Source organism: Leiobunum rupestre, chromosome 3, assembly GCF_980474605.1.
Source record: "Leiobunum rupestre chromosome 3, qqLeiRupe1.1.hap1, whole genome shotgun sequence".
Lineage (NCBI taxonomy): Eukaryota > Metazoa > Arthropoda > Arachnida > Opiliones > Sclerosomatidae > Leiobunum > Leiobunum rupestre.
This window is the reverse complement of record NC_143386.1, coordinates 8920790-8940822: the sequence shown is the minus strand read 5'-3', so window position 1 is coordinate 8940822 and position 20033 is coordinate 8920790. Positions and strand designations below refer to the sequence as shown.

Here is a 20033-nt window from a genome sequence, read left to right as displayed (position 1 = left end):
ATGTGTTTTTTTAAACTGGAAGGAACAATTATAGTATTTAAAGCACCCCACTAGTTGTATTTACAAAAATGAAATTTTTGCAAAAATGTTTGAGTGGAAAAAGGTTTCTTAGGAAGGGTATGGGCTAACTGAAGTAGTCGTTACAATTTGTGAAGCGAGAAGTAGATCAATATCACGGTGGACAAGAGCGACAAGCGGTTGTTTATAAAGTTTAAAATCGATGTCGGATACCAACAGCACTTTTCAATTTATCTACTCCAAAAGGGTTTTAATACCATTTTTACCTTTTTATAATTTAATAGGCAATATTTGTGGTACGTGAATAAATCATTTTACATTTAAATACGGTTTTTGAGATTTCATTACCTCGTGTGAGCATCTGGTGAAAGCGAGGGTAGGTAATAGAGGGGAATAAAATAAAAACTAGGATTTGGGAAAAATATTTAAAGATTAAGAGGAAAATTGAATTGTGCAAAATATGTTCGGGATAAGAGGTCTTTACAGAAATGTTTCACGATTACAAGCGTTATAACCCTAAACAATTGTTTCGGTAAGAAAACACAATTTCAGCTGCCAAGTATTTCAAAATTGTAGACCTGTACACTATAATAGACTCGTGAAACTTCACCTAAAATGTTTAATATGTTTTTATAGAAGTTAAAAAGTTATAATATCAACAAGACATCGCCTTATTTTAAATGACAGACAAAAATATTCACAATAATAAATTAAATACTTTTTAAACCATAAAATGCACAGTTCTTGTTAAGTACAAAAATGTTTTATAAACAAACCCCCACATTATATAAAACAACCTGACTAGAATGCGAAAAACAAAATTGGTCAGGAGTCACGTGTTCAATTAGTTACATAAGTGAACTATTTACTTTAAAAAAAAATTAATGGCTGTATATTCGTTAAGGTGCATATTTTAAACCTATTTTCACCTACTATTTATAGTCACTGCCCCAAGTAAAACCTACCATACGGGGTTACTCCGATAAGAAAAGATAATCCAACTTCATCCAATCTTGAAAAATAATGAATTTGCATTTTGGCTTTGTAGTCGATTAGTTATTACATAGCCTGTTGTTCAATTTGGTAGTGAATCTTACTTCAAATTTTAAATCAACTAAAAATCTAATTTATCCCACAAATTATTACTGGTGGGTTATGCAAGATTCTAGATATTTTTCCATATCACATGTAAAAACAGGGTTTAATATAATTACGAGGTTTTAACACCATAATCTCCTACAAAATAATATTTTTTTTTCCAAACACCAACAATATGCTAGAAAATAGTATTTTTTGTTTCTTTGTGTTCTAATTTAGTGATAAACTTTTCTTTTGTTCATTATCTCTTTAAATATTCTAAATGGAATGGATCCATAGCGTTTTCAATGACTAAACATTAACAACGTAAAAAAATGAACGAACCAGCGTCTATTGCCAATTCGTTCATCTTTCCTCCCGAAGAACACGCTACAATAGCTATCAACAGCCAGATTAAAAATTTTATCCTACTTACTAGACATTATTATAGAAATTAAAATTTGCACGTGGGCTTACGTTACAATCTAAAACTTCCGAATTATCACCATTTATTGAAAATGAGATTATATATCTGAAGGATTGAAACTCCCGACTTTTGTGCAATAGGAATCTCAATAAATGGCAATAGTTTAGCTAGCCTATCGCGAGTGCAATGTTTTTTTCTCAAAAAATTAGAACTTTCTCAGCTTATAGCCATAATCTTAATAATTTCCTTCTTTATAAACACCGTTAAATATTTTTTTGAACAATTACTTTAAAAACCTGTAATAGGGTAACATTTTTTTTGGAAGTTTTATTCTTTTACGGATTCCCAAAAGACTTACGGTAAAATAAAATTTTTCCAAGCACAATGAAGAAACGTAAGTGACTTATCGTATTGTAAAGATACAACACTTGTATAGTAGAGTTTTGTCCTTTTTTTATACGTAAAGTAATCTCTTAAATGGTTCGGTTAAAGTCACGATTAACAACAATTACTTGTAGAAATTTGTTTTTCGCACATCTTGACATATGAGAGTGAATATTTATCACCGAATGACATGACGAAAATGTTTGAAGTCAAAGCTTTTGTCTTGAAGGGGGGAAAGGTTTTGAGGTGGATTTTGTTTCCCCTCCAATAAAATGAGGAATTTTTTTTTCAAACTCGTTCAAGTGTGGTGTGTGTAGGCCAGATATAAATTAAAAAGGTTTACAATATTTGATTTACGTGGATTTTGGGGATTTCGGAGTTAAGTGTCACTTTAATGAAACAGATTTCCTCTCTCTAAGAGTAGATCGTAATGACTTCTCTACCCCCACCACGCACCATGAGAACACGATCCAGACCTTCAGTAAGTACTTCCAGAAACTCCATGTCTATTCGATATTAGTTAAGGAACGTAATAGAACGCTTTCATTACCTACTTACAGAAGCTTAACATTTATAAAATTTCGGCTTGAAGCTCGAAAAGACTTAGTTGGAAAGTTCAAAAGTGGCTTAGGCTCAACTTTCGAGTACTCGAAACTATTATTCTTACCAAGGCACTACTCGCGAGCTATTAAAAATGGCGGGAAAAGCTACTAAAACAATTCCCTTTGTTCCCTCAATAATATCTCTTATTGGGTGAGGTACAAATCGTAGTGGTTTCTGATTGGTCACTGTTAATAAATGTAGAAAACGAAACCAAAACTATAAGTTGCATAACGTAGGGTGCCCTAGCTGTTTGTCAGTTGTTTGGCGGTTCATCAGTCCACTATTTTCTTAATAGTTATTAATTTAGACTTCCCAAATATGGCTTCGAATAAACGTGGCAGTAAATGTTTATTTTGGAAAAATGTTTTACTTAATAAACCCAATTATTCAGAGCCTTTTTAAGCTAAATCTATCATTGAGTAGTCGAACCCCTCCTCCCCCCCTTTATAAAGCTAAGCCTAATTATTTGAGTACTGGAAACAACCCTTTATAAAGCTAAGCCTAAAAGCTCGAAAGCTCGATAAAATGTTAAAGGTCTGCTTGATACTCGGAAAAGTGCTAGTACATGCCTACCAAGAATATATTTAAGGATAATGACTATCTTGAGCCGGGCTGATTTCATTTGGTTTGTGGGTTAGGAGTTTACGGCTAGAGCAGAAATAAATGCATTTTTAGGAAGAAAATGTATACATCCAATTTATCGATACGTAGATCTATCGAAATTGGTGGCGAATAGTTCGAGTACGAGTAAAAACATTTTTCCAAAATGGCTGCCTGTGGCCTTTTTAACAAAAATTCTGGCTAGCAGACGACGAAATCCGATTTACTCTCTACACCTTTTCAGAATGAGTAAAAAGAGTAGCCCTAATACTCCTGAACAAGCGAATAGATTATGGGGCCGAGTAATTAAAATCTGCGAAACAGGCGAATAAAACGTTTTAAGGTAAAAATGGTACAGTTAGTTCAAGAAGAGGCTTAAAGAAACCACCTACACTTAAGTCCATTCGCGACCAAAAAAGGATACAATTTTCTTCGCCCCTTGGAACTTTCGGGGGTCCTGGCAAATTGATTATCACTAGCTGAGCATTATGGGATTTATTGACAATAACCTCATTGAGTTTGACAGCTGTATGCATACGTCTAACGTTGGCTTCATCTCTATGAGGTTGAAAGTACAATTAACGTAAATTAAATCACAAAATGCGTAAGAATGAGAACTTACGGTTTAATTTTAAGTAGCTTGTCAAAGCCTTTCTTGGGAGGGGCTTGGTTGGCGTCGTCTTCGTCGTCGAGTTCGTCCTCGCTGGATGTGGGTGCGTTTCCTTTTGTTGGAGAAGATGAAGTTTTAATGGGAGATGTTTTTTGCGGTGATGAACTTTGGCCCGCTCCTTTGGCGTCTAAAGATACGGAAGTTTTCCATTAGTTAAAAATTTGATTCCATCACCAAAGCAGCAGGGTGGTCATATCTTCAGGGCCAGGTGGACAATAGTGCGCTAAAATAGGGGCCCTATCGCCTTGCTCTTCAACAACTCGCCCCAGCCATTTTAAATTTGTTAGAAGGGCCTGTGATGACATATGCCCGGGGGCCTGAAATGGAATTGTTAGTGTAGGGAGCTTTTGGCTCGCGTGGCATGAAGGGCTTGCCACCACAATCCTACGCATTGCAACCCGGCCACCTGAATTAAGTCGCTGGACGACTTTGGCTTAAGGTGGTGCCTTGTGTATTAGCTTAGCTCATGTCTCTGCACAGCAATGGTTTTCACGCTTATAGACTCGCATATTGGATAAATTGGAAGTAAACGTATAGAAGGTGCTATTTTAACGGAATATCTGATAGTAGATGGCGATTTATGAAAAAACACTATTTAAGCTATGTTTTAAGTTAAACTACAAACCCAAGTCTCCAATCAGAAAATTTTTGGTGATTTATTAATTTATTCGCTTAAACTATTGGCGCCGTCTGGTAAGACTTAGGTTATTTAAAATTCTGTTATTTATGTCGTTACTCTCACTCGCTAAGACTAATATACGATTGGTAACTGGCCTGCTTACGGGCCATTTCCAACTTAACAGACACTTAAATCTTATTGGAGTCAGTGATGACCCAATTTGAAGGGCTTGTCTAGCTGAAGAGGAAACTGTCTCGCATACTTTGTAGCTGTGATTACTACGCGGCTCAAAGGTTTGAGCATCTCGGTATGACTTCAACATCTTAACTTTGTGTCGTAAATACGAATTTTTACTTAAAGTCACAGGTTGGGGGCTGAACAATGGACCTAGGGTCGAAGTGCGCGGCTTGCCACCCATTTCAATAATAACACCCGTGACAGAAAAGTATCTATTGGAAAAACTCAATGTCTCACCTCCATCTTTATCCTGGGAGGCGACGGCTTTGGTAGGCGAGGATTGCTGACTGCCACTCTTGGGCGCACCTTCAGCGTTCTCTTTATTAGAGCCATCCGAGACGACGTCCACGAGTTCGGTTTCGTCAGCTTCTGGTTCCTGCGGAGTTTCCAGGAAGCGCACCTTAGAAGCAGTCCGATTTTGGCTAGCGTGATGATGGTCCACAATCGATTGGACCTAACATGCCAGCGAATTACAATCTCATTAGTACTAATCAAGCCGAAAATTACTCGCCAGAAATCTCAGTCAAAAAAAAATATTAAGGTACTAGTAAACCAATTTGCAAATAGGCATTAAGCTTAATTAGATCAAAAAGATGGTTGGGAAATCTACATGCTAAGGCTAGCAAACACTTAAGAGTATGCTTATCAGCTAAAAAGGCACTAGAAACGAAAGATTTGAAAAGATTCCGTAAGTCAAGGCACATCTTCGGAAAAAAACCATCACCACAAAGAAACCCAGTTCTATATTAGGTTGCGAGCTCTTGCCAGAAGTTTTGTGTTGGGTCAAGAAAGGGGGAAGATACATTACCACGCCTAACGTTTCCCTTTTGCTGAGACGCAATTGCTTGAGCATTTCGGAGCGCTGTTCCATCATCAAAGTTCGCTCGTACGTGTAGGCTGAAATGTCACTGTCCATCTGGCGCGAAAAGAAAAAACATGAGTACGACCAGTCAAACTGAAAGAGGACCGAACATTCCGGAATACCGAAAAGTCTCCAGAGTCGTTTTCCAGAGATCATTTCGAAGATTTCACGTTCAATTTCGAAAATAAACACCCCGAAATTTAAATTATTCGCCCACTAACGACTATAAAGGCCCCAGACGTCAAGTTGTCTAAAACGCGCGTGTCTTTCGTTTTGTGATCCCGCCCATACTAACTATCATAGACCATCCTAGTGAGCTAATATATAAATTTCAGATACTCTACTAAAGCCAATTTCAGCAAATCTCCGAAATATCTTTAGAAAACCAAGTTTTTGATAGACTTTGAATTTTTGAAAGTAGAAAGATGGACTGTTGGACTTTAAAGAAATATTGTAAAATAAATAGTTCAGAATGTGAAAAATAAAAGTAGAAAACGAAAAAAATTATAGATGAAAAATTTGAGCATGAATCCTCAATAAGCCTACCATTTCAACAACTTCGACTTCCGCTTCGATACGCAGATGGTAGAGGAATGTAGCCAGGTCTTTCTTCATCTGAATACTGTTGTCCTCCAGTTCTATAGTATCTGGTTAAGAAAAATATTCTTCGAGGAACCAATTGAAACTCGGACGACAAGTACTGAAAAGGATACGGGCTACGGTGAAGATTCTCATTTTGCAATTCTTCCAAGTTTTGTGTTGTTTGAGCAGGAATGGAAGTAACATAAGCAACCCACCGTCATCTGCGATTCGGACAAATTAAGGAAATCTGACGCAATTTTGCCTTAAGAGACGCGATTAGTAACAGCTTAAAGGATACGGACAATCCACCAGACATCAATGGTTCCCGACACTTTCTCGCCGTTATCGGGGAACTGATTTATACCTTTAGGCACTAGAAGTGCATTTTTGCTGGATGATACATTCCTGATGGTAGCTGTTGGTACGTTGAAATGCGAAATAAGCTTTTAACACGACGGGCATTAGGTAGTCCAAGTACTTACCGAGGAAAATTCTCCAAGAATGATCATCGGGTGATTGTCTCCAGCCGTAGGGCCATCCCAAAATTACCGTATTGTGCTTCAATCCACCCAATCCAGCACTTTGTATCCTACGAGACAATTGGAAGTCTTAAACAACGAGTTTTTAAAAAGGTTTTTAACCCTCAGGTATACTTACAAGTGACAAATGCCGTCAATGATATTTTTACTAACGCAAATTTCGGCGAAACCCTTGACGCGTTCCTCCTCCATTACCTTTCTCAAACTCTGAAAGAAAACATTAGTTCAATAGTAACGACTTAACCAGTCAATGTCCGCGTACGAATAGAGATAACTGACCAGTTTAGCTGCCTGAGCTTCGCTGTACATTTTGGTGTACTCCCCTTCTATTACTGAGCATACGAGAGACAACCCTTTGCCTAAACAATGATCAAAACTGACTTAGAAACAACGCCAAAGACACGGGGACATTTGATGAAGAACGTACCCGCTTTGAGCTGAGACGCGAAAGCGACCATCTTGCGATATTTCGGCAACAGATCCTCGTTTAATTTGCAAAGCACCATGATCTGAGGACGCCAATTTTTGGTGTGAGGAGGACCTTGTTCCAGACGTAGTAAACTGAAACGAGCAGCGGATAGGGCCAAACCGCGAATACCGTCTCCCCACTCTTTCTCAGCACTGTCAAATACATCAGTCAGACACGTCGTAACATTATTAACCACCAATTTATGTATTTTCTTACCCACGGTACTCAATGTATTTATAAATGCATCCAGCCAAGGCCATCGATACCAAAGCGTAGTACCAACTGCCCAGGAACATAACTATAAGGCAAAGAGCTACTCCTAGCAACGACAGAGACCTGGAAGAGTCATTAACGTCATTGACCCACTAAGACAATTCCGCTTTGACCCAGTAGACCAACTCACCAATGGTAATATTTAAACCTTGGTCGCCAATTTGGAGTTCTTAATAAACTTTGAACGGTGCAAGCTAAATTGACGAACATGTAACACATTAAAAAGAACCTGCAAACGATGAAAACAATACGTTAATGGCAAAGTGAAGACTGTCGCATTTAGTGCTCATTAGTAGTTAACTAACATGGTAAGAATAGGCGCTATATAATCCAAATTTCCTATAAGGATGCCTAGTTCGCTAATGGCCAAAGTCAGGATAAGGGCTCTAGTTGGTTCTCCTCTGGCCGAGTTGGCCGCGAACGGGTTGAGGAAGTTGATAATTTGATCTTTGGCAATGGCCTGAAGTAATCGAGGAGCACCTACGGATAACAAAGCGTTCGATATCGGACACAATCCAATTAAGACGCGAAATGGCTACCAACGCACCAGTTAGAGATTGCAAGCCTGCTCCAAGAGTCGAGAGCAGCGAGCCCACGACAATAACCCAAGGATTGGGCCAAGCTAGGTAGGCAACAGGAAGACGGCCGCCTACACTCTCACCGAATCTAAATCGAAACGAGATCCACCGGTTAGTTTCCAATTATTCCAAATAAAGACCGAAGACTTACTTGTCTCTGAGGAAGAGCCCGTTGAATGAGGCCCCGAAAAACAAAATACCACTAAGATCTGTTTACACGCGCTTAAGGAAAATTAACTGCAAATCGACGGAAATTTACTAACAAAGGGTCATTCACAAATTACGTATCAAATTAGGTCATAAAACCTTAAAAATGTTAAACTATATTCCAAATGAAGTATTTCTTATTGTTTTACGTGCAAGAAACTAATACTGTTGTATATGCAAGAAACAAACAATTAAATTGTTGGTGTAGCTTAAAATAGCTTAACTTTAGGTTCTGGTTTAGAAATTATGGAAATCAGAGTACCAAGAAGTAATAATTTTAAGGATGGAAAAAAATGTTTTTGAAAATAGTTTAACTATAGTTCTGCAACAAAATATATTAGTATTTAGTTCCATAAAAGTTCATTATTTGTGAAAGGTTTGAATAAAAAGGTTTTTTGTTAAACAATCTTAACACTAACTAATAAGTTGAAAAATTTACTTAAATTTACTAAATTCTGTTGAAAGTTAAATAAAGTTAATTGTCTAATTTTGGTTTAAAATATCATGGAAAATATCTGAAAAGGTCAGAAAAGAAAAGAAAAAGACCGGGAATTTTAAAATAGTAGCAACCCTAGTGGCCTAGTGCCTTAGTCAATTAGTGAACAATTAATTGAATGAGAAGGATACAAACAATGGAAGTGGTGATTTGAGCACCTAACGTGCCAGCTGGGATAGATTTTTGGCCATCAGCCAAGTCTCCAGAACGATTAGATCCAGCCATAATACCTGCGTCACGCGAACACGGAAACGGAAACGGTTAAGTACTTGTTACGACGGAAAGTGTTTAAGACGTTGACTTATGGGACGTACCTGTACAGGAGGGGAAGAAAATAGCGAGTAGCATGGTGAACGAAGTGGTGATATCAAGAAGCAGCTGGTTGTACACTTTCTGTTCGTCTTCTAGGGGGGTATCTTCGGTGGCCAAGATGTCGCCTTTCCTTCTGAAGGATGGCGACAAATTATCTGCGACACAACGACGGAGCAATTAGATTCGGCAATTCAGGGTGTTTCAAAAGGTTATGCAAAATTTAAAGGAGTTGTAGGGGGTAAGTTGAGAAGTATGCCATTTTTTTTCCCCGATATTCCTACGATGAGTTAAAAGTGCGCCAGAGAGCTTCAAAGTGTACCCTACTAGCCCCTGGAAGTAGGCTGCAACAAGCGCAAAACCAAGCAGCAGGGAAATTCGAACATTAAGGTTTGGATTCGTGTGATAGGTAAAAAAAGTAAACTTAAACAGAATTTAAAGTCGTGATGGACCGCGATTTCTCATCACTTTCAAACTGCAACAATGGAGGTCACTTCGGAGGAACTGGCGGATATTCATTTCGTCTATGGACTAGCGGATGGCAATGCTTTGACTGCTCAACGTCTCTACCAGGAAAGGTACCAGAACCGGTGCATCCCCGTCTCAAGGACTTTTACCAATGCCTACTTCCAATGGCTAGTAGGCCACACTTTGAAGCTCTCTGGGGCTCTTTTAACTCATCGTAGGAAAATGGGGTAAAAACAGGCATACTTCTCAACTCACCCTTAAATATTTTGCATAACCTTTTGAAAAACCCTGTATAAAGAAACTAAGATAAACACTAACCCATGAAAACTCCGCTGCACAGACCGGGAATGGCCTGTTCGAACTTGGCTTCGTGGTCATCAAAGTACTTGTCGCACTCGAAGTCCTCCCTGTCCGTGCTGTTAAAATCGGTGCCGTTCTTCCGATTGCAATAGACGTAAAAGAGCGAACCATCCGTCATCTCTTTCGTACAGTTCGTATACCCCTCCTGACTGAGGATGCGATCTCCCAGAATGCAAATCCTGGTCGATTAAATTAAATCATCAGCAACATTTAGAATTAGTTGCCTGCTCGTAGCCAAGCCCCGCATTGAAACGGTCGCCATGACATTATTTGACGTCGCAGATCCCGCGAACTAATCAAGTGACCGCCTTGAGCGTCTTAAGGCGGAAGAAAGTGGTTGTGTATTTCTGGAGAAAAACAAGAGATGGCGCTGAAACACGTCTCTCGCTGGTCTTCTCAGATAAATATTTTTATTTCCATTTCACGTGATTTAGTTCAACTCATTGTACTATTCATTGAGTTGAGAATAATATAGAGCCGCAGACCGGATTTTCTCCATAGCCTTTAAGCTTACCATTAGTGGCAACGGGACTAAATTAAACTATTCTCCCCCACTCTCCCCCTCTTCGGCTTTCCGTTGCTACGCAACGCGTTTTGAAATTTTTAATATTTAGGCTTAATTTCTCTTTCCGGTTTTATAGTCGCCAGCCAGATTTCCCGCACGGTACTGACGAGTCCCAAATAGGACGAAACCGGTCTACCGTTGGAATTTCAGCCTATTTTATTTAATTAATTTAATTTTTCACTCGAAGATCTATTTGGTCCGAATTTCGTCTTTTTGTTTGCTCGAAGACCTATCGGTACGAGCTATTTGTAAGTTTTTAAATTTCTTCAAATCTGTTTAGGGTTTAGCTTTTTTAACCCTTTTCGTAATGGACTATTCTATTTATTAGATTTATGTCAAACGTATGGAGATAAATTTTAATTTAAAAATCGGTCCACTAAGTTAAGATTTTTTCCAGTTTCCAAATACTATAGTTGGTAAAATATTTAAAATTAAATATTTAAGAAATTCGAATACAAATCTTCAATCATTGACTAGTTAAGGTTTCCAACATAATTATGCGAAAAACCGAAGTTTTAATATCTTAGTTATTGTAGAATTAGGTAGTGTCGTAAGAACGCCTTATTTCCATTGCTGACTTCCCCCTTAATGTCATGGCCGACCTATACGCGTTACTACGGCAACGAACACGAGCCACACCCGCGAGCAAGCAACGAATAGAATAAAATGTCATCAGGCGTACTTCAGGTCTTCCTTCCCGTTCATGTTGACAAAGACGCCGACGTAGACGCTGACGATGGAACAAATGACGCAGAAAAGCGCCACGGGTGCAAACTTGCTGACGAATTTGACGCCCATGAAAACGATAAAGCCTACTATGACTAGCAATATGGATCCGTAAGTACGGAAATTGTGATACATTATTTCGGGAATTCGGAAGTCCCCGTACAGAGCCATCCCAGGAGCTATATAATTCTATACAAAAATAAAGGTTTGGTTAATTGTACATTTAAAAACCAGGGATATTCAGGGTTGATACAACCATTAGTCTATAATATTATTTCATAGGTTTGTCACTTTGGGGAATATTTTACTGAGAGCTAGAAACGGAGTGACGTTATCACCAGAAGAAAATCTCCCCCTATCGAGGCGCTGTCAAAGGATACGTGTGACTAGGGAGCAAGCAGACACGAAACGGCGACGAAGCCCGTAATTCAGTCTTTTGTGAATAGCTCTCAGTAAAACTTTTGTGAAGAATAGGAAGTGTTACACTTATGCAACAATATTATACACTTATGATTCAACTTATGGGAAACCGATTTCTTTGATATATCCAGGGTTCCCATCGATATTTCCTTGATTTTTCAAGGTTTAAGATAACCTATGATCCTATGATGTTGCAAACCCTTGGGAAATGTATCTCTGTGCTCTTGCTAACTTAACCAAACTTTTCTTGAAGAGATATCAGGTTACTTATTTCATGATTGACATCTAAACTAAATTGGTTGCATATATGAGAGAAGTAAGAGAGTCGAATCTTTAAATATAAAATTAATTAATTTGTACTCTTTACGGAAAAACTTCCCGAATCCCTCATAAATATCCCTGATTTTTACTAAAAAAATATAATTTTCCTGATATTTAACTGACTTTTCTGTAAACAATCTAATTCCCTCGTCCATTTTCCTGATTTTTACTATAAAATAGAATTTTCCTGATATTTAACCGACTTTTCTGTCAACAATCTTAATTCCCTCATCCATTTTCCTGATTTTTACTAAAAAATTGGAATTTTCCTGATATTTCACCGACTTTTCTGTCAACAATCTTAATTCTCTCATCCATTTTCCGGATTTTTACTAACAAATAGAATTTTCCTGATATTTCACTGACTTTACGGTCAACAATCTTAATTCCCAGATATTTCCAGGTCTGTATGAACCCTGGATATTGACGTGGGAGATCCGTAGCGATAATTACCAAAAATATTTCAACAGCTCCTATAAGATACATGGCGCCCGCCGCTGTCGTGGCTAGATAGAATAATATGCCCACAGCCCCGCCAAATTCGGGACCCAACGCTCGGGACATCATGAAGTAACACCCTCCAGCTAAATAAGCGTCAAAGTTATTAATTAACAAAGCGAGTTCAACGTTTTTTTCGTATTAACTTACCCGGAACAATTCCGTTTGTTGCTATAGCGCTGAGTGATATACTAGTAGTGAAAGTCTATAAAATGGACCAAAAGTAATTTTACTACAATGTGGCTCCTAGGCAACAAACACAGCACCCCACACAAGGAGAATGCAATCCGCCAAAAGGCGTGGATTTCCTTGTGTACAATTTACAGGGCCCCCACACAAATCTTTAATTTTTTTATAGGAAAAATATAATTATATTTTTACAAAATTATAGGACTATATATGCTATTTAATTAACTAACTTTATGCTTTTAAAAACAAAATCTATATTTAGAGAAATAAATCTTTGATTTTCACTTAAAAATAGAAACTATTTAACCATTTTTATCACAAAAATATACTAGTAGCTAACCATGTTAACAATAACAAAAGTATAGACTAAATTGACTTGGTATAGGAATTTATCCTATAGCTAAATCTAGCAATTTAACTTAGTGGTTGGATTCGAAATTAGCAAAATACCAAAATTATAGGATTTTATAAGACTGAGGGATTTTGTTAAAAATATAGGACGTTATAGGACATTTTTGAAAATATAGGATTTTATAGGACCTCTGGGGCCCTGAATTTATTGGTTAGAGACTTTAGCGCCTGCTGCCGTCGGAAGGGGAAAATTCGGAAATTGTCTTCCCAACCGCCCGTAAAACGTTTAGCGTAGAGGCTCGTCCAATGAAATTTGTACACAACACTGCCTTAGCGTGTCTAAAGGATAGCTGCGTTCTCCTTGTGTTTGTCGCTCCTAACTGCTACTTACCACGCAACAGGACATTAAAACAACGAGAAAGGCTAAAGGAACTCCGGCCGTGCCGACGATCCAGACCATACGGATGAAGAAAATGACTCCGAAAATGTTTTGAATACATGGAAGGTAAACGCCAGCGATGGTGCCCAAATTTGCCTAAGTCAAGAAATCTCTTTTAGCTTTCCGGTTAATTACTCTAAACGACCATAACACGCATCAGCTAACAGCCACTTCAATTACCGAAACAGGTTGCTAAGTTACAATTACCAAACGTAGTTCTAGTAGTTATTATCAGGGCCGGATTAACCAATAGGCCTGGGCCTAGGGCACCAAGCCTACAAGGGGCACCAAGAGGGTTCGAAAAAACTAAAAGTACAAAACTTTAATCATTTGCTTTTCACAAAATATTTTCCGCAGTAATTTTAGTAAATGCGTCCACCCCTATGAACCAAAAACGTTTGATTGTCACATTATCTGACGGACTGTCGTCTAGCCCCTGACGACATACTAAATCTGGCAGCAAAATGAATTTTCCTTCCATTTCTCAATTATAAATTGAGGGGGCACCAAAATTAACTTGGGCATAGGGCACCATAAAGTCTTAATCCGGCCCTGGTTATAATGGTCAAAGCACTCGCTAACTCTAGTGATAAACCAGGATACACGAAGAAACGAAGGTCAGGGTTGCCACAGTTTTTTCACAATCAAATAACCTTGACTTTCCAGATTTTCCCGGACAAATTTTGTGCCAAGATTTTATATTTTTTAACCGATATTTTTGTAATAGTTTCATATTTTCAACCTAAAATAAATTCCACCTCGGAATGCCTTCTTTTAGGGCATATAATTGAGTACAGCATCTTGAATAATATTAAAGGGGAACGGTCAAGCTTTAACCAGTTAGATAGCCCTATAGCCCATTAAAAACTAAAATTTATGGCGAAAACCGCATAAAAAATATTGAGTGGTTAATTTTTAATAAAATAAAGAAATTTCGGGAAATCGAAAAGCGCGCGTCCGCTGATGAGAAGTCGGTGAGACAGAAAAACAACGTAAAAGCGCGGGTTGCTGAAGACGCGAAAAATGTGTTTTGCACGCGCGGGGCGTTCCAGTTATAAGAGACCTAAGCCTAAATTGCGCGATTTTAAAAGTTAGGATAGTTCGCGAATCGCTCATACGGGGTTAGGGGCGCTGGCGGCAGCCCCTAAAATGGCGGCAAAAATTTAAACCCAAACACCTGGCGTTATTTTTCGTTTCAACTTTTTGGGCCAAAAGCTATTTTTTCAGGACAAAAAAAGGTACGTGTTAGTATATTGAACGTCTTGTTAATCTTTTGATACGGAAATAAGGCCATATTTGGAAAAGCTTGGCCGTTCCCCTTTAAAATAATTCTCAATAGTCTATTTTGAAAACTGGTGCGAGCATAGTGGAGATAATTTTTGGTAAATACTTTGGGTAACGGTTTGGCCTCTTGCTCGCCAGACATGTTAGGAATGGCGACGTTGTAGTTGGCGAGTGTGCCCAGCAGGGTGGCCACTCGCGGTCTCTCCGGCATTTCCTCCTGCAAAAAAACAAAAGATTGCTATACCACAGTCCTCGTTCGGAAATAGGGGTTCCCTTCGTACATGATAAAGGTATAAATTCTTCTCGTAGCTAGAAAGCTCCTTGTCGTGAATGATGGGGTGTTCATCCGAAGAGGCATGGTCGCCTAGAAAGAGAACAAAACGAAGACGGTCAGACACGATTCTCAGATCTCTTGTATCAAATAAGTGATACTTAAGTAAAGTATTGATAACGCTCAATAAATAATACTAAAGTAAGTATTGATAACGCTTAATAACTAATATTAAAGAATTAATAACGCTTAATAAGTGATACTAAAGTAAAGTATTGATAATGATTAATAAGTGATACTAAAGTAAAGTATTAATAATGATTAATAAGTGATACTAAAGTAAAGTATTAATAATGCTTAATAAGTAATATTAAAGAATTAATTTGCTTAATAAGTAATATTAAAGTATTAATAATGCTTAATAAGTAATATTAAAGTATTAATAATGCTAAGCTTTATCAATACTTTAATATTAATAAAGTAAATGAAAACTAATGCTTAATAAGTAATAAAGTAAATGAATAATAATGCTTAATGATTACTATTAAGAAAATTAATTAATAATTTTATTAATTACTTTAAAAAATTATTATTTATTAATCATTTATCAATATTGAAATTAAAGCTGTTAGATTTCATAAGCACTTTCATATAATCGAAGCACATTAATTTAGTTTAATATATCTACACTTTAAATAGGAACAAATTCCATCGAAGGATACCCCGTGTATAAAAATAAAGTAGATCAGAAATAGTCCAAAACGCCTGTGAAAGTGTTCCACACGCAGTGCTTCGGCGTTCAGGGAGAAGTTAATTTAAGGGGTTCGTCGCCTTCTCATTCCAAGGGACATAAAATCATCCCTCGGAACCCTTCAAAGGCATTTATCAAAATGGTATTCATAAAAATACGCGTAAACCTTTACATAAATCCAATTAATTAGGTGAGAAACTTATTAAAATACAGCCGATTTGAAAGATAAAAAAAACACGAAGTAGTAGCTCGTAATTAACTAATTAAACCCGTCGGCGTATTAATTTTCATTAGTTACGGATCGTATATCTTCTAGATAATATACCGCGAAATACATTTTATAACCCCCGTAAAAAGGAACCCTGCAAAATGATAATAGTCTAGGAACTTGGGACAGTAATCCAGAAAAAAAAATGGTTCAGAGCTAGTGGCTATTGGAAAAAATACTTGAGAGGTTCGCGGAATGTCTCGGCAAACAGGAGCATCGAAGCAAAAGTTAATCAACCGCGCGCGGGCAAAAGGAAAAAAGTTATAGCCGGGGAAAACACAAAGATGAAACGAAGTTAAGTTGGCCAGCGCGAGAAGATAGAGTCGGGAGCTTCTATCGATTATCAATGCTCAAAGGAAACAATGGGACGCGGGAGAAACCGTATCCATCAGCTTTTCTCGGTCGCAATCAGTGAAGCTGGCACCGCCGATCGACAATGTCCGCCGTTTCGCCTATATCCGATCGCGTTAGGAAGACCCTTCATACGATAGGAGAGAAACTTTTTCGCTTTCACGCGGTTTTAAATTGACTTACGTTAGCCCGATTTATAGGATTTCTTATTTTGGGGACTTGTATTGGAAATATTTCCCATCGCCAAATTCTATTTCGTGTCTATTTTTAGACAAAAGATAAATTTTCTTTAAAAAGATTTTAAATTTGTTTCTTTGTTAATCTATTTAAAAATTAATTGCCGAAATTGGTCGTTTTAAGTTAGGATTCCCACAATATTTTCAAATAAAATTCGACTTTTACACTCACCCCCTACAACTCCTTCAATAAAATTGAAGGAGCCTGTATATTCGAGAATTTCTTAAATGAAAGATTTAACGTAAAAATGTAAATTCATATTTATCGGTTTCAGTTTCAGAAACTTAAATAAATATTGATAATTTTAAGGTTTAATACGAAAACCGTGGAACATTAAATCGTCGCCATTAAAACAAACCCATGTAACTTGAGATACGTGGTTTTGTAAAAATTGACATAGTTTCTACACCCCAATTTACGTATATAACATTAAAAAATTAATAGGTTGCAATTTAATTTTTTTTAAATCGAGAAAACATTTAAACTTATCTTTGATATTCACAACGCATTTCGCGCAAAACCACGTATCTTGCTTATTTTCAGCTCCTATCTCACTTCATGACGCAAAACCACGTATCTCTAAAAATTCCCCTTTAGCAAAATATTTCTAAATTAAAATCCTCATAAATTCAATATTGAAACGAAATTATTTAACTATAAAATTAACTCACATGTGAAAAACCTAACACCCGATATGACAAGTCCCTGCAAAATTAAAAATCCATTTTTCTCAAAAAGACCACCGAAAAGATACGTGGTTTTGTTTTAACGGCGACGAAATAACGTTTACCCCCAAATATATCGACACAAACAATAATCGAGAAAACACGGTAAAAACTAATGAAATCCGTGAAAGGTAAATAAAAATCGGCAAAAATGTCTTTCAAGCATCGTTTCGGAACAGATTCCAATAAAAAGGAAGACACACACGAAACGGCTCCAACTGTAAATAAAATACCACGAAAGGAGAAGCTGCGGAAAAAAAAACGTAATCCTTTCGTAAGACTAAAAAAAAGTAAATACGCCACGCGCGAAAAAGTTGTCAGGAATAAACTTCCATAGTTGGAATTTTCCAATACCTCGAAAACCCCCAAAACAAACCAACGAATAAGATATAAGCGTACAAAAAGATACCAGCCAAAAATCGTCTTGAATATTTCAAATATCCCTTTTATTAAAGTTTTAAAGCAAATAAAAATCCTCGGAATGGGGTGGAGAAAGACAAGGGACCCGGACTCCCGGAGACGATTTCGTTCCAGTACTGCCGCATTGCGCTCAAACGCTCAATTTGCATAAGTAGAATTGTTTGGGTGCGCGTCTGTCGTCTCCGTATTGAATTTGGAAAGTGGTAGGGGTAAAGACTGCGCGCCTTTTAACGTTCGTCTGGTCTTGTTGGACCCGCGAGCGCCTAATACTATCAGGGAAGAGTGGCTAATGACGTTTCCCCTCCCGCGTGTCAGCCCATTTCAGACAGCCAGAGACGGGACGCAGCCACGCGCATAATTCGTCTCGAATTAGAAGAATGTCTAGGACAGAATATAACTTTGTTAATATAAAAATGGACGATTAAAAAATTTGAATAATTGGAGTTTTAAAAGCGTGCTAGGAGCTCAAACTAAACTTAAATTTCGAAACTAAACTCTGAACTAAACCAACAAATTGAGACTGATATAATTGTGATAATTAAAGCCTGTTCAAGTATTAAGTTAAAGCTATTTTTGTGAAATGATCATTGGGTTTGGGCCAAATTAAATTAAGCAGTTAAATTTAGAACCATTCTCGACTTTGTTGGGGCTAAATTTCACTGCCCATTTTAACTTAGCCCCACAAAGTCGAGAATGGTTCTAAATTTCACTGCCCATTTTAACTAAGCCCCACAAAGTCGAGAATGGTTCTAAATTTCACTGCCCATTTTAACTAAGCCCCACAAAGTCGAGAATGGTTCTAAATTTCACTGCCCATTTTAACTTAGCCCCACAAAGTCGAGAATGGTTCTAAATTTCACTGCCCATTTTAGTTAAAATGGGCAGTGAAATTTAGAACCACTCTCAACTTTGTGGGGCTAAGTTAAAATGGGCAGTGAAATTTAGAACCCCTCTACTTTGGTCTAAATGGAACTAAAGAGAGATTTAGAACCACCCGATTTTGGGGTAAATGAAAATCGGGTTGAAATGTAGACAACTCTATTGGCCTAAATTAAAATGAGAGATTTACTCTACTCTAGACTTTGTACTAAATAAAATAGCGCTAACTTTCAAAGTTTAATCTAAACTCTGAAAAGAAGACAAAAACAGCGTTCAGCCGAAAGAAAATCGCGATCCGGGCTAATCCTTAGCTCAGAGTAAGAAAGCAACACTATAAATCTAGTCGGAACAACCCCAAATGACAGTTACTCTCCCCCAAAACGCGCAAGGGAAGAGAGGATCTTGGCGAAGGATATGACCGTAAAACACGGAATGTTCGGCCACTAAAGTGTTAATTTAAAAACGATCTTACCAAAAATAACACCCACGAGCCGCCGAGTCCGAGACTGGCAAACACGCGAAGCCTTTCGGTTATTACTCACAATAATTTATTGTCTTCTTCAAGGCGCGGAAAAGAGTTGCCAAAAGATAAAGCGGGATTATGTTGAAAAAAGGAACGAAGAAATTCCGAATAGAACCGATAGAAGGCGTTAGTGAGCTTCTATCCATATACAGAAGAAAAAGAGCGAGAAAGTGCTGGTCAGAAAAGCAAAGAATTATGGGCTCGAAATGGAGGACACCAGCCCATTCATCATTCGGCTGACGAGCGGCCCATTTCGTCACCCCACTTTGCAAAAAATCCACGTACGCTCCGCGCTCACGAACACAGTTTTTTTACCCCAACAGAACTTCGCTTACGCGTCTGTTTACTGACATTGATGTCAAAACGAGCGAGAAACGTTCAGTCTGCGCCTCAATGGCTACAGACGGGTTAACGGTTAGTGGTAATTTAAAAGAAAAGGTTTGAAAAAAAGTGATGGGGTGGCCAAAAAATTAGCATCATCTATACCCGTCACTGTCATAATTTAAGACAGCCCACCCATTACTTAAACTCTTTAAAGGATTAACGAGAACGAAGCTTCGCGGCGGATTTTACAGAATGAAGCTTGCTTGCTTGCTTTTGGAAAGAACTTATTTAGGTTAGTGAGAACTTAATGAGTCTACTCTTTACAAGTGGGTCTGATTTAGGTCAGACTTAAAATTCAAATCAAAACCGTAACGCCATCTGTAGATAATTTTATAAATATTTATTGACAATTTAAAATCTTACAAATTTTGTTATTTGTGATTTCTTTAATTATATTTTAAAATTCACCTTTTTAAAAAGCGTATAAATTTAATGTTAAAACTAAGTTTTCTCGAAATAACATTTCTAAGACCGATACCAGATGACGTTATACAATTGGAAAATGAAAGGTTTTCGTTTGAAAAAAGAGCTTAGGAGTCTACCTTCCATGATCTACTACCTATGTTATCAATAACCTAGATACGTTCTTGAGTAGGTATGTACCATTTCTGCGCAATCTACCAATATTAACAAAAAAACTCTACAATTAAATA

At 37.5% G+C, this 20033-nt stretch overlaps 1 protein-coding gene across 8 annotated transcripts in view; it reads right to left on the bottom strand.

Annotated features, from left to right (window-relative positions):
- Nucleotides 1-2047: 2047 nt before the first annotated feature.
- kcc (solute carrier family 12 member kcc) overlaps nucleotides 2048-20033 on the bottom strand; it is a 276301-nt gene continuing 258315 nt past the window's right edge. For 6 of the 8 annotated variants that reach the window (XM_090167738.1, XM_090167740.1, XM_090167742.1 and 3 more), the window contains 26 exons: nucleotides 14853-14935; nucleotides 14678-14788; nucleotides 13240-13383; nucleotides 12459-12513; nucleotides 12264-12394; nucleotides 11026-11258; nucleotides 9737-9957; nucleotides 8956-9108; nucleotides 8773-8871; nucleotides 8090-8147; nucleotides 7908-8026; nucleotides 7666-7840; nucleotides 7491-7589; nucleotides 7304-7423; nucleotides 7046-7239; nucleotides 6898-6977; nucleotides 6737-6825; nucleotides 6562-6668; nucleotides 6378-6494; nucleotides 6211-6300; nucleotides 6044-6135; nucleotides 5444-5551; nucleotides 4873-5089; nucleotides 3732-3906; nucleotides 3534-3667; nucleotides 2048-2412 (listed from right to left, as the gene is read on the bottom strand). In XM_090167738.1, the coding sequence (XP_090023864.1) occupies nucleotides 2321-2412; nucleotides 3534-3667; nucleotides 3732-3906; nucleotides 4873-5089; nucleotides 5444-5551; nucleotides 6044-6135; nucleotides 6211-6300; nucleotides 6378-6494; nucleotides 6562-6668; nucleotides 6737-6825; nucleotides 6898-6977; nucleotides 7046-7239; nucleotides 7304-7423; nucleotides 7491-7589; nucleotides 7666-7840; nucleotides 7908-8026; nucleotides 8090-8147; nucleotides 8773-8871; nucleotides 8956-9108; nucleotides 9737-9957; nucleotides 11026-11258; nucleotides 12264-12394; nucleotides 12459-12513; nucleotides 13240-13383; nucleotides 14678-14788; nucleotides 14853-14935 (3296 nt within the window). In that variant the 3' untranslated portion in view covers nucleotides 2048-2320. The remainder of the gene's footprint in view (nucleotides 2413-3533; nucleotides 3668-3731; nucleotides 3907-4872; nucleotides 5090-5443; nucleotides 5552-6043; nucleotides 6136-6210; nucleotides 6301-6377; nucleotides 6495-6561; nucleotides 6669-6736; nucleotides 6826-6897; nucleotides 6978-7045; nucleotides 7240-7303; nucleotides 7424-7490; nucleotides 7590-7665; nucleotides 7841-7907; nucleotides 8027-8089; nucleotides 8148-8772; nucleotides 8872-8955; nucleotides 9109-9736; nucleotides 9958-11025; nucleotides 11259-12263; nucleotides 12395-12458; nucleotides 12514-13239; nucleotides 13384-14677; nucleotides 14789-14852; nucleotides 14936-20033) is intronic. The other 2 variants (XM_090167741.1, XM_090167739.1) reach the window with 2 other exon arrangements.